Source organism: Ornithorhynchus anatinus, chromosome 1 (genome assembly GCF_004115215.2).
Source record: "Ornithorhynchus anatinus isolate Pmale09 chromosome 1, mOrnAna1.pri.v4, whole genome shotgun sequence".
NCBI classification, from domain to species: Eukaryota; Metazoa; Chordata; class Mammalia; order Monotremata; family Ornithorhynchidae; genus Ornithorhynchus; species Ornithorhynchus anatinus.
This window is the reverse complement of record NC_041728.1, coordinates 9,176,480-9,191,198: the sequence shown is the minus strand read 5'-3', so window position 1 is coordinate 9,191,198 and position 14,719 is coordinate 9,176,480. Positions and strand designations below refer to the sequence as shown.

The window sequence follows — 14,719 nt, the reverse complement described above, 5'->3', positions numbered from 1 at the left end:
CAGGCGGAAATACAAAGTCCTGCAAAGTGGGGTTAAACTGATGTTATTATTACAGATAAACCTTCCACATTCAGCAAATATATTTTAGAGACAGTCAAGAGACTTGGGGGGAAAAAAGGCAATGTTTATAGGTTTCCCCTGAGTATTTCAAAGTGAGTGAACAGTAGCACTTCGGAGAGGTTTTCTGGCCCTCAAAACAAAACAGAACAAAAAGATCTAGTGTCAAACTCGGGTAGCAGGGACCCGCGGCCTACAAACTCGGAGGAGGAACGCCAGGCCATGACGCATGCCAATTTGGGGCGGCACCAAGCTGCTGCCACCCACGGGGAAAGCCAATGGAGGAGTGGGCAGAGTCAGTGCCCTCGGGGAGCATGCCAGCAGCACAAAAACACTGCTGCTGCCTAGTAGTAAACTGGGAAGAGTCACTCTTTATTGCTGTATTGTATTTCCCTACCGCTTAGTACAGTGCCCTGCACACAGTAAGAACTTAATACAAATGAATGGATGGGGGAAAAAAAAAAAGGATCTGCGCAATCGCTCCCAACGAATGTATTTCTTCATAAGGCCGCCGATGTGTTCAGACTAGATAAGCCACATCCAAGCAACCAGAGGGAAAAGGAATGGAGTGAAAAGGCATCCCGGAAGAACGGAGAGGCTCACCTGCTTTCTGGTTTGTAGTGATCCCAATCCCGGTGGTCTTTTCCGTTGCTGAAGGAAGAATAGGGCCTTTTCCGGGAATCGCCTTTCTTGTAAGCATCTCCTTGATGCCGATCTTTATGGTGATCGTGATATTGTGACAGATGTCTATCGGAAGAATAACTGTCCCTGCTGCTGTCATCGTGATTCGTATTCTCTTTCAGTCTTTCCACATCTACTTGGGAAACGTCAAAATGCGGCATTTTACCAGACGCCGCAGAAATTCGACCACGGCCGGGCTCCTTCAAACCAGCGAACCCGCCCTCCCTCGAAACAAACCCGTCTGCTACCTACTTCTCTCGAATATTTAAAACTGAGGTGAGAGTAAGGGCCAAGGAGTGAGAAAGGTACAGAGTAGATCCAACTCATAATAATGCTGGTATCTGTTAAGCGCTTACTATGTGCCGAGCACTGTTCTAAGCGCTGAGGTAGATGCAGGGTAATCAAGTTGTCCCACGTGAGGCTCACAGTTAATCCCCATTTTACAGATGAGGGAACTTAGGCCCAGAGAAGTGAAGTGACTTGCCCACAGTCACACAGCTGACAAGTGGCGGAGCCGGGATTCGGGAACCCATGACCTCTGACTCCCAAACTCGGGCTCTTTCCACTGAGCCACGCTGCTTCCCATCTTGGAAGTACTGAAAGCATCTTGGAGGAATTGGGAGTAGGTGGAAAAGAAGAAGTTAAATGGCCATGAGGGAACCCCCGGGTGAACAGGTAGATTTTCTGCCTAGCTCCAGCCACACTGGACTGAACCCCAAGAGAATAAGAAACAGATTTAGCCTGGATGAGTTGCTCCTTTAAGCTATTCCACTTAATTACTTGCCTTATGGCTGTAAAGTTGAAAAGTTGCAGTGCATTCTAGGATGGTCTAATAATTTCACATAGATGGCATGCTTACAAACACTAGTCTATGAGAAAAGTCCCCTCACACCGACACCTCCTACCCGCTATGATTATTTTCAAGTATCAAACACAAATTCAGCTTTCTTTCTAAAATATCCCCAAGCCTATATTACAGCATAGGTGGGCATGGCTTCATTCTAAATTTAACATAGAGCGCTCCGTATGGCGGGCACTTGCAAGAGTAGTAGAAGGTGAAAAAGGTTTTATTTAAATGAAATTTTTCATGTTATACTAGATTTCTTTTCTTTCAAAAGTTTCCCCAAATCTTTCAGCATAAAGCACATGGATGCAGTTTCATTTCAAATATATTATTCAAATAAGCACTGCCAAAATGCTTAGTGTCCTGATAGCTGTTCACCAGTCTTACTAAAAAATCCAGGGCAACACCATGCTTGAATAAGAACATAAAAGTTTGGATTCTATTTTACTCAACCAAATTATGGCCACAATTTTAAGCCATGCATATCGGTTCGGCACATGTTGTCACAGGGGTAATCTCTTCAGTGATATGCCTTTTGGACATGAAAGAAAACACCCCCGCACAAATCATGGAGACTTGCCAAAACAGGATAAAATGCAATGCCTTCCTCTCAAACAAGCTGGCAATTATTTATGTTACCGTGATTATTCAGCACTGGTCACTTAACTTTTCCAAATGTGAGTTTGATGAGAACCAGAAGGCACAAAATGTAAAGGTTCATCTTACAGGACAGCGACAGAAGGCTATATAAAAGTTACTGGTTTTTTTCCAGAACTGCCCCTGCCTTTTTGAAAATGGTATCTGTAAGTGCTTACTATGTTCCGGGCACTGTACTAAGCACTGGGGTAGATACAAGATTGACAGGTTGGATGGAGTCTCTGTACAGCACAGAGCTCACAGTCTTAATCCCTATTGTACAGATGAGGTAACTGAGGCCCAGAGAAGCTAAGTGATTTGCCCAAGGTTAGAGAGCAGACAAGTGACAGAGCCGGAATTAGAACCCAGGTCCTTCTGACTCCCAGGCCCGCACTCTGTGCTATAGGCCAAGCTGCTTCCCTTCTGAATGGGATTTGGTTAATAATGTAATGCTGCACATCTTCAGAACATCTCCAACTAATTAGACATGGGTTTTGTTTCATTTCCACCTGTGTTTTCTCTCCCAGCGCTTATTACAGTGCTCTGCACACAGTAAGCGCTTAATGAATTCTATTACTGCATTCAGTTCTTAGGTCTGAAATAGGGAACCCACTGCAATATAATCTCTCTACATTCACAACTTACATTTTAGCCAGATAGGTACCTTGTCATGTAATAATTCAATCTACGTCTGCAAAAGTAAAACACGGATCAATTTAAATGCTGACAAAGAAAAAGATGATGCGGTACCTGGATTTCTAATCACGTGAGTATTCATGGTACTGCCGCTGTTCTGGTCATTATGTTGCTATAAGGAAATTATACAAATTAAATACATCAATAAAAAAAGATTTCAAAATACAGCTAGTATCCATTTGAGACTTTAGAACAAAAAGGTATGGTGTGACGCATTACCTGAGATTCCTGTCGCTTTTTAATAGCGTGCTTGTATAATTTGTGCAGTTTCCTTGCATCAAATTCTGTAAACTTGGAGACGAAAATCCATAAATTTCTACGAGGAGAAACAGATGCTGTTATTCTTCCATTAAAGGCTTTTTGTTTCAAATATTTAAGATAGGAGCATATCACTATTTACCTGGTACATTCGAGAGTGTGACCTTGTTAAACATGAGTGAATATGAAAAACATCTATACCAACCTTTATCAGTCAATTTTATTTCTACACCTCACCACAAAGGAAAGGCAATCCCTAAGTCTCCATAGAAGAATTCACTTGCAGGAGACATAAAAAAAATACAGAGTCAGGTTGAGGAACAGCAAACAAAACCTGGAAGACTGTAAGAGTAGATAAAAGTGATCAGCTAAACAGAAGACTCCAAAATGAAGAGGAGGAAGGCAAAATGAGAGAAGTGTGCGTGTGCAGAGTATAATCTAAGAGAGTCAGAGGTTCTGCCTTAGCTTTCACTGAATGAAGGCGCTGCATTACCCAGGGGTTATTCATTCATTCAATAGGATTTACTGAGCGCTTACTCTGTGCAGAGCACTGTACTAAGTGCTTGGAATGTACAAATCGGTAACAGATAGAGACAGTCCCTGCCCGTTGAGGGGCTTACAGTCTAATCGGGGGAGACAGATGGACAAGAACAATAGCAATAAATAGAATCAAGGGGAAGAACATTTCATTAAAACAACAGCAAATAAATACAATCACACAGGCGGCTGTCAGACAAACCTGAACAACTGACTGCAAAAGCCAATTTGTGAATTTTAAGATTGAGAGCATCTCTTTTTAATTATCAAAAAATTTAAGAGTTTTGAAATGTGTTCTCCAGAAAGAAAAATGAATCAAAATTGATAGGACCACTACAGAATGGATTAAAATATTCATATATGTAAATCTAATCTACAGATACTCGGTAAGCGTTCCCATGACAGAGTTCTTGGAAGTAGCAGGGAAGGTGCTACTATCTATTTTCCACTAACTCACGTTTCCTCTCCCCGCCTGCATGGCCACTCGAGGATACAAGAGTGCAATGGCTGAACCCCAGTCATGGATTTGCCATGGAACCAATCCCTTAATAATGGGAACTGAACTCTTCTTTCATTCATTCTATTGGAATTTTTGATCACTGCACTCCGTTAAATTTATTTTACAATGCAGTGGAAGAGGAAAAAAACCAACCCCAATTTTGATCTTTCTAATACTACTTAATTCAAAAGTTCACATAAAAATTTAAGATATGAAAACATTGACACTTTACACAATATACTAAATAAATAAAAATGGTCTTTCCAGGAACCCTGACAAGTGATTACGTTTCAAATGAAAAGCAGTGTGCTAAAACCTTCTGATGACACACAAATGTCTTTAGGATTTCAACGGTTCAGGAATAATCAACATACCCGAAGACAACGTGCGGTTGTCCTTTGCAATAAATTGATTTAAAAATTCAAATCCAGAATTGTGAAAAACTCAAAGCCACTTCACCCCGTCCAAGGCGGTGAGTCCATTCGGTCTTATGTGTGTGTGTGTGTCTTTTTAAATAGCATTTGTTAAGCGCTTACTGTGTGCCAGGCATTGTATTAAGTGCTGGGGTAGATATGAGGTTGTCAAGTTGGACACACTCCCTTGTCCTGCATGGGTCTCGCAGTCTTAATCCCCATTATAAAGGTGCGGTAACTGAAGCACAGAGAAGTGACTTGCTCAAGGTCACACAGCAGGACAAGTGGCAGAGCCGGGATTAAAACCCAGGTCCTTCAGTCTTCCAGGCCCGTGCTTTACCCACTAGGCCACGCTGGTCTTTGTGCTGCCCTGCTCAATTCATTAGTCTCCTCCGCCAAACCCTGAGAATCCTTTCGTTATCCCAATCCCCAGGTGCGATTTGTCAGATGGCAGGTTGGACTGACCTAGCGCATCAGTGGCCCAGCACTTGAGGGCAGGGATCATCAGGTCACCTTTTTGCCTACTACCTCTACTGTCGTCTTCCAAGCGCTCAGTACAGTGCTCTGCCCAGAATAAGCGCTCAATAAATGTTACTGACCGACTGGCCAACTGGCTAGCAGATGAGAAGCTGAGTCAGGTGGGCCGGATGGCTGGAGTGCTTTCCTCCATTTCCGTTTAATTTCCTAGGCCAACGACGAACGGATTGCCAAGTCAACGGAAGGCAGAGGAGCGGTGGTGGAAATGAGACACGAGGACAGGAAGGGGGAAGAGGGCCACAAGACGTAGTAGTTTCGCAGAAAAATCAACCAACCAACCAGTCGTGTTTATTGAGCGCTTACTGTGTGTTGTACTAAGGGCTTGGGAAAGTATGACGCAGAGTTGGTAGACACGATAATGGATTTCCCGCTAGACTTTTAGCTCCCTATGGCCAGGGAACATGTCCACCACCTCTGTTGAACTGCACTCTCTCAAGCGCTTAGGAAAGGGCTCCGCACACGGGAAATGCTCAATCGATACCACTGGATGATTGTCAAAGGAGCAGGGAGGGTGAATAGGAGAATTGAGGGCCTAGGTAGGGAAGGCCTGACTAGTAGTAGCGGATTGCACACGGACACAACCTGCCAGTCACGTTCCCGGCGAGGTCCAGTGTGTAATAAGGGTAAATGTGTGCCACAGTGTTCGGTGCGTGCAAGCCTTTTTCATGCGCAAGACCCCCATAGGGCCAGAGTGACCGTTGCAAAATGCCCACGCTGAGTCACCGTGCCAGACCCCAGACAGAGTGGATACTTAGATCGGAGCAGCTTCCACTAAGGGTCAGTTTGACTGAAAAGACCGGGATTTTCTACCCCTCTAGAGATGAAGATTGAGAAGGGACCTGAATATAGTTGAAAAATCATGAAGGGCGCGGGTGGCTGAATCTAGAATCCGGATTCTTTAAAGCCCACAGAAGGGCTGGGGGCACCTAGTGATTCTTGAAAGGCTCAAGATACAGGAAACATTTATGAGCTAAAAGGCTGACACTAACCAAGTGGGATTTAATCCACCCAGTCCTGGCCGACCTCATGTGGAGGACAACTCATGTTGTGGAACTTGGTTGTTCCCACATCACGTCATATGAGTTTACACGACTCTTTTCTCCTGTACAGTGCACGGTACCCAAAGCGGGCCCGCACTGTGGAACATTCCCTACCGACTGACCTACCTACCGTGCCAAAATGCACAGTAAAAACATACGTTCTGGTGGAACTGAGCGTCCAGCCCAGAAATCGTGCCGACAGAGGGTATCAGTTGGGTCACCAAGGGTTTGGGGAACTTAATGGATGAGAGAGAGACAGGGTCTTGAGGGGCCAGTCCAAGAAATAAGAATAGATTTCAGAAAATATTCATCGCACTGCTCCCCCATGCATCCTCTGACGCTGCTGTGGACTGTTGACCTGAATAAATCACATCACTTATGCCCGTTCGTTTTTCAAGGGAAGGAGATAATTCAGTGGCTCTTATTTTTTGCCCTGGCTTCTTCAGAAGTCTATCCAGATCAACTGGGACTGCGCATGATCCTAGTGTATGAAAATCTGGATTAAAAAAAAAAAAAATGGGTTTTTATGATGTAAGGGAAATGACTGCTGGCAGGATTTCAGGCCTCATAAGCCATTACAGGGCATAAGAGCCTGCAAAAAACAGGACACATTTTAGCAGAGGAATTGGAATCAGGGGGATTGGCTGGAAAGAGCTCTTATTTGGCAGCCGGAGAAATCCACATCACATTTTACATTAAGCACTGACATTTCTTTCAAAGGGACTACCGAATTAAGTATATCCTGAACCCAAAACATCTGGATAAACCAGAGTCAGAGATAGGGAGGAAACATATAAAGTGGTGCTGGAATTCAAAGGGCTCAACAGTGAAACTACGGAGTAAACCGACATTGCAAAGAAAGTGGTCGCATTAATTTACAAATTGACACCAACTACTCATACGTCCTAATACCTGGCTTGTTAATTTTACTATGCGGAGCAGAACACCTGGCAAAATTTCATCATATATTGCTTTTTTTGGGCAGAGCAGCGACCCTGGCCAACTGCAAAATTCCATATTACAGTCAGGAGTAAAAAGTCAAAATTAAAAGGACCTTTTTGAAATGATCGGTTCTTTTGAAGCTAGCATTTCGTTATTTCAAAAGATCTAGCCACACGGCTCGAAAACGTGTAGAGAAAAGCAATGGTGGAAGATCATTAATTAGATGAAGAATACACAGACTCAGACTGTGAGCTCCGAACAGGCCAGGGACTGTGTCCGATCTGACAGATTTATATCGTTCCCAGCGCTTAGAACAGTGCCTGACACACAGTAAGCACTGACCAAGGGATCACTGTGAATTCGAAAGAACCGTAAGATTGGAAAACAGATTAACAGTGCTTGAAAATGCCTTATAAAATGAGAGTTTATATATGACCAAGACACTTAACAGTGTGGCTTTTTAACAGATGACATCACCACGTAGCTTAAGGCCAGGCGACTGAAGGTGACTATCAGGAGACATAACTAACGACCGCAGAAAGACAGCTAGCTTTCGAAGCTAAGTGCAAAGATCAGCAACTAAACTGAGAAACATGCTTGCTATTAAAACTGGGAAATAAAACCAACAAATACCGACAATTACCCGATTTTCGCTTGAAGCTTCCTCAAGGGTAAGAGTTTACTTACTTTCTCCACTGCTTAATTTGTTCAGGGTTTGCATATTCTTTGAGACACTCAGTAATGTGATCCCCGATTTTGATCAGACACTGTCTGGTATGTTCCAGCTGTTCTCGCTCGGAAAGGCCTTTCTCGGGTCGATCAAGCTGCTTCAGGGCTGCTTTGACAGGCCTCATTCTTTCTTTGCACTGGAAAACGGAAAAGGGGGCAAAAGAGAAAAACTGAGTTCTAAAACCCGACCCACCCTTGCTGTGCTATTTCCATAGGCACATTCAGCGCTCTGACAGGCCAAGGGAAACAGCCGTCCTCGTCTCACAGCTCTTAAAGTCTGTTTAACTGCAGGTTTCCTTTGGAAAAGTCATAATTTATACTCGGTTTGAAATCAGCTTTAATGTTGACTGGTGTGAAAGCACTGGATTGTTTCTGACATCGAAAAAACTTAGTAGCATATTAATGGTATGCTTTTTTTTCTCTGACATCACATCACACAGATAGCTATGGTCAGTTCCTCTACAACATAGGTTCTTGATCATTATTTATGGTATTATGTGCTTACTGTGGGCAGAGCACTGTATTAAGCGCTTGGGAGAGTATAAGACAGAGTTGGTAGAAACGTTCACTGCCCACAACGAGCTGTACTTGCCCTGCACGATAACCTAATGCCACACATGGCTGGCAACTGACAATCCTTGATGGAACAGAGAAAAGTGAGATGCCTCAGCAGCTGTCACTCACCTGACTCCCATTAATTTTGGGAAATGGCTCCGTGACTTGTCTGCTGCTTGACCTTGGGCAACTCACTTCTCTGGGCCCTCAATTACCTCATCTGTAAGACTGTGAGCCCCACCTGGACAACACTGTGTCCAACCTGATTAATTTGGATCTACCCTAATCCTTAGAACAGTGCCTGGCACATAGTGTTTAACAAATACCTTTTTTTTTAAAAAAAAAAAAAAAAAGACAGTGAAAGAAAGCCCTGAAATCCTGTGACATTATTTGATCCTCTTGTATAAGGTGGAAAGTTGATCAAATGAATAAAAGTTCCATGCTACAGTTACCTACTATGCAACCTCTGACATGATCTACTAGAAAAAGCATGGGCCTGGGAGTCAGAGGACCTAATGCCAGCTCTGCCACTTGCCTGTTGCATGACCTTGGGCAAGCCATTATTATGTGATTTATTAAAAGTATAATCTCTTCCAAGAGGCCTTCCCCGACTAAGCCATTTTCCCTACTCCCTCTCCCTTCTTTGCCACTCTTGCACTTGGTTTTGGAACTTTTATTAGCAGCCACGCTCTACCCTATAGCACTTATGTACATATCTATTATTTATTTTGATGCCTGTCTCCCCCTTTACACTCATATAAGCTCCCTGTGGGCAGGGAATGTGCATACCAATTCTGTTATACTGTACTCTTCCATGTGCTCAATATAATGTTCTCCATACAGTAAAGTCTACAAAAAATCGGACCAAGTCACGAGTTTTCTGTGCCTCAGTTTCCTCATCTGCAAATGGGGATTAAATAACTGTTCTCCCTCCCCGCTTACGCTGTGAGCTTCAAGAGGGACAAGACCGATGTCTGACTTGATTATCCTGTATCTACCCCACCGCTCAGTATAGGACTTATCATGTAGTATTTAAATACCAGAATTATTACTGCTACTAGTCCGTGGGCCTCTTTGTTAGGTCTTTTATCTGAAACAATTCAAACTGAAGCAGACAACCTCCCTCTGCCCCGACCAATGAATACACATGCCTGCCTGTCAGAGAAGGGCAAAAAGCCACAGCCAAGAAGGTGTTAAAGGAGCTGTGAGGAGCTGCGACCAGCAGCTCATCACCCCATTTCCCAGAATCACAGACATCGTCGACAGCAGAAGTGTTTCCAGAAACGGAGAGGTGGTGACAGTGGGATGGAGACCCTGAGAAGTGAAAACAGATCATGTCGCAGAGAGATGTCTGACACCACACACGGGGATACCAGGAAGACACACAGCCAGAGATGCCAGTAAAAAGATGGAGGGTGACAGAGAAAGACACAGATTGAGATACAGGTTCCCTCTAGCCTGTAAGCACGTTGTGGGAGGGGAACGTGTCTACCAAGCATTACACTGTACTCCCCCAAGTGCTTAGTACAGTGCTCTGCACACAGTAAGCCCTCCATAAATACTGATGATTGAGTGATACAGAGGCAAAGAGAGACAAAGCCAAAAAAGAGACATGAGACCACCCATTTTTCTGTCCATCGGATGTGCATTTAACAGTTCACATTATCTGTCAATGATCAATGAGTGGTATTTACTGAGCACTTACTGACGCTGGTTCTAGTCACTTGGGAGGGAAAAAGAGCTTTTTTTGGCCTCATGAATAGTGCCTAGGTTCCTTGTGTTCCCTTCCCCTAGTACCTCTGGCTTAAAACACAAAAAATACCACTCTTGGCTCCAATCTTAAAGAAAACACAAAAACACTTGAAGCAGCAAAGAGGGGAATATCACTGAATAATAATTGTGGTATTTGTTAAGCGCTTACTGTGTGCCAGGCACTGTACTAAGTGCTAAGACAGATACAGGCAAATTGGGTTTGGACACAGTCTCTGTCCTGCATGGAGTTCGCACTCTCAATTCCCATTCTATGGATGAGGTAACTGAGGCACAGGGAAGTGAAGTGACTTGCCCAAGGCCACACAGCAGGCAAGTGGCGGAACCAGGACTGGAACCCATCTAGCTCCTGAACTCGCTCCTCCTCTCAGCTCTCCAAGACTACTACTAGTCCCAAGTGGGAGGTTATGTTCAAAAGAACAAATTGGCCTGGGAATAAATTGAGCCTGTCACCCCTGGTTGGAGATTACTCAAGTGTTTCTACTGCCTCTCAGGATTCCCATCGGTCGGGGATGAAGGTGAATTTCCCTTCACTTTGTAATGATGCAATCTGCATTACTCTCATGGTTTTTAACGCTAACGCTAAATGAGGCATGAAATGGAAGATGTTTCCCAGCTATCAAAGGAAGCCTCTAAACGTATCACCGTAGCTAGGTTTTCTTAAGAGGGAACCCAAGGAGACAGATTTAAGATGACCCTTCTGCAAGCAAGGAAGAATTTATGTGTATTTGGGGGGGGGTAAAGAAGAGAAGGAGAGAGAGAGAAAAGAGAAGGAAAGAATCAGTTCTCTGAACTCCTGATTAAATCCTTGGCTTCCAGGCTATCTGAAAGAAAGTGGAATTAGAGAGATTGAGCTAACAGGACCCTTTTTCAGTGGGTGAATAGCACTCTTTGGTTTCTTTACTTCCCCTCCCCCCAAGTCTGCTTCCCAATGAACCATTAAATTAATGGTGAGAACGGTTGGTAAAAAGGAAAACTATCTGTTTCTTGGGCATGTCATTATAAATAATTTCATATTTCTCTTTAAAGCAAGCAGCTAAATATTTTAATGCAGGATGCTTTTATTACTTTCTGCAACATAAAGGTAAAAGCTCTGGGAGCTCTCGCCAAGCAGTGCCGGTTATTTAATGAAATGTAACCTACATTTAATTGTTTATGGTTTCCATGCTTGTCTTCCACTTCAGACTGAACTCACTGAAGGCCAAAACTGCCTTTAATATTTTCTCCTTACAGCCCCAAGCACCTAAATTCAGGGTTAGTGAGTTTCACACACTAGGTAACTTTGAAGATGACAATAGATAAAAATGCTAGTTCTAACAAAAACAGATTTTTTTCCTCCGTATATTGTAATCCTGCTGGGATCCTGGGAGGAGGAAGGAGGAGAATAAAACTTCACACATATTTTCCAAGTAGTATAGTTCAATATGACCTAAAGATCTACGGTACCAGAAATGAAGTACCAGAAATTCCTCACTAGACATGACACCCTCAAGATTTCTTCCAGGCTTCCACCAGCCTCTCAGGTAGAATTCCCTGATTTCCTCACCTCTCCCAGTTACTAGCCCTCACTGACTCTTCTCTTTCTTTCATGACTAGAACCGATCTTGAACCCATTACCAATACTTCAATCACCAGATGACAGATGCTACAAACCTCTGTGTATCTGAGGCGTAGGACAACACGTTAAAAAAAAAAAGTACGGTAAACTGGTTCTCCCAATCTTTTTTTTTAATTTTATATTCTATTCAATGCTAACGTTAATTAGGAAAGAGTTCCTGCACACTGTGTTTTGGAGATGATTATCTAGAATAAAGGTAGGCAGTTTTGGTTAATGGACCACTCCCAGTGAGGACTGTGATTGGGGAAAACAAGTGCACTGATCTGTTGCCCCCCAATCAAAAGAGCAGCCAAGGATCCATTTTGTGGCCTTATTTCACCCCCCAGTGGCCTAAGGAATGTGATACTGCCTGAGAATAATGGCAACTCCCAATTTTTCAATTGAAACTTTTCCACTTCTAAACTAATTCAAGTGTTCTAGGTAGTTACAATGAAACAATATTTTGTTATACATCTTGGCACTATTTTAGGATTCAAAAATTCTATTACTTACAACACTGAATGTTTTCTGATCCAGCTCTTCAGATTCTTCCGATATAGGAACGGGCTCTCCGCTTGCAGTGATATGAACTGGAGCATCTAATGCTGCAGATTTCTTAGATTTCTCTTTGTTATCAGATTTGGTTTCACTTATCTATTAAAAAAAGAGCAAGAGTAAGATGATCGCGTTTCCAGATTAACAGCTCAACTGCTCAAGAGCAAGTGTTCTTCTTCAATGACTGTGCTTAGAATTGTTTCACATGTATTTTTCACTGAGTTCTAATTGGGGAAATCACATAAATGGAAACTTTCTCCAAACTATCTAGCGTTCTAGCGAGGCATGCAGGAAAAATGGTTCCAAAATCGTTCTCCTCCTGTTGGGAGGCACAGAGATGTGAGCTACCCAAAATATAAGCTTCTGGGAACTACACCCCTGAATTAAATATCATGAGATAAGACTTGCCTTCTCTTAAATTGTAAATATGCTGATCCCACAAATAATGATTGGCATAGTTACCTTTTCTTCCTTCATGTCTTTCTCTTTCTGCATAGCTTCTTTTACTTTGTTTTCTCTTTTTTCTTTAATATCCTTTTCCTTTATATCCTTTTTATCCTCCTTTTCTTTTTTCTCCCTTTTAAGTTCTCTCTTATTTTCCTTTTCTTTTGCTTCCCTCTTTTCTTCTGGCTCCTTCTTAACACCAACTTCTGGCTCAGGTTTTTCTTCGCTTTCTTTTTCTGTCTTACTTTTTTTATTTGGATGTTTCACACAAGTGATTTCATCCTGAAAAGTGCAAGCACGTCCACCGCATTACTAACCATTCCTAACAATGGTCAATTAAAAAAAATCCACTTGGCACTAAAGCAATTCATTAGTTTAATTTTACACAAATATGGATTCTGTGCTGATTTGAAATTTACAGGGCCCTGCAAGGTGGACCATAAGGGTCTGAGAGGGGAAGGAGGGACTCAGAACTACTTACTCACTGACACAACTCATTTTCTGGGAGAACTGGATGATACAGCTGTGGCCAGGAAATGCGAGCCAGACACTTCAGAACATAACCAAGCATACAGAGGCCTCTGCCTGAAAGCCTGAAAGTCGCCAGATAACAAACCCCCTTCAAAATGAAGCTGACACATAACTTGGCAGCTTTTCCCTGAAACTCACCTTTTCGTCCTCGTCGGATTTTTCTGAGGGTAGCGGAGAAGAATCACTCTTTACTGCCTCTTTCACTTTGGCAGATTTCCCCAGTTTACTCTTCTTTGTCCTTGTTTTCCTTCTCTTTGAGTTGCCCTAAGAATAAGAAGCCCATTTTTACCTTGGCCAACTCTACGTTCACAAAGATCACTAGAGAATATGCCAAATTGCTCCTCAAAACTGTAACGGTTAATCTACTAAAAAAGCATACTGACATCACATACGGAAAGGAAGATCAATCGACATACATGGGAACTGACTATCTTGCCTAAGACTTGAGTTTTTTGCATAGAGCCTTCACTCAATTAAAAAAAGTCTCGGCTACAAATCACTGGCCCAGTTATCAACAAGGGGCATCTCCCCCGCCCATCTCTAATTCTTAGCTTCAGGGCTAACAAAATGGGAAGGACAACTCGAGTTTGCCCTAAATAACAGGACTCCCTATGGAATCCCTCCCATGGAATTCTTGGACCGGCAGTGGGAACCATTTCTATGATATAAGATGGACACACATCTAAAAGTAACCCACGATTATTCCCCAGAGAGAATCAAATCTATGACAAATTACGTTTTGATGCCAACTAAAGGAAGCTTAACTGATCTTCATTTTTCTGCACACAGTTTGAATGATACTCAGAAAAAAAAACTAGCTCTCCATTAACTTGGGAACCTCATAAAATGTTAAGGAATGCATTTACACTGTAGATATCCCCAAAACATGGGAATTTGACTTACGGCACCAGAAAGTCTCTGGGCTTCTTTTCTTGCAAGATCTTTATTTAATAATTTAATGAGGTAGTCCGCTCGAGTCTGCAATTGCTTTGCTTGTGGTTTTTTATCCGGATCATCAGGTAGAATCTGTAGAGAAAACACCGTTTTATGCCATTTTGAACTTCAAACACTAATAATTACTGCAGCATATAAGCATATTGTAAGCATGTACGTTTTTAGGCAACAAAAATTCAGTAGTCTACAAGATGTGTTCTTTGAAAAAATGGACCCTGAATGCAGGAAAGAATGTGGTGCTATGAATATCTACACCAAATGCTATTTGGAGCGCTGCTGGCAACAAAATCTCTCATTTATGGGCAGATTAAAGAAGAAACATTAGCAAGAATGGACAGAACATAGTACCACCGGTCCTCGGAGGGGGTAACTTCATCTCTCAGATTTTTGGAATAAGATTTCAACTCTCGTGGAACGCAGCAGTGACAGTGACTGAACTTCTCC

The 14,719-nt window shown here is 42.7% G+C and overlaps 1 protein-coding gene across 4 annotated transcripts in view; it reads right to left on the bottom strand.

The window, feature by feature from the left end:
• Positions 1-14,719, bottom strand: part of CHD1 (chromodomain helicase DNA binding protein 1) — a 70,572-nt gene that overhangs the window by 2,847 nt on the left and 53,006 nt on the right. The window contains exons 29-36 of one of the 4 annotated variants that reach the window (XM_039911119.1): positions 14,225-14,347; positions 13,460-13,585; positions 12,809-13,072; positions 12,305-12,445; positions 7,828-8,006; positions 3,134-3,230; positions 2,969-3,026; positions 661-874 (exon numbers count right to left, since the gene is read on the bottom strand). In XM_039911119.1, the coding sequence (XP_039767053.1) occupies positions 661-874; positions 2,969-3,026; positions 3,134-3,230; positions 7,828-8,006; positions 12,305-12,445; positions 12,809-13,072; positions 13,460-13,585; positions 14,225-14,347 (1,202 nt within the window). The remainder of the gene's footprint in view (positions 1-660; positions 875-2,968; positions 3,027-3,133; positions 3,231-7,827; positions 8,007-12,304; positions 12,446-12,808; positions 13,073-13,459; positions 13,586-14,224; positions 14,348-14,719) is intronic. The other 3 variants (XM_029057780.2, XM_029057786.2, XM_029057792.2) reach the window with 3 other exon arrangements.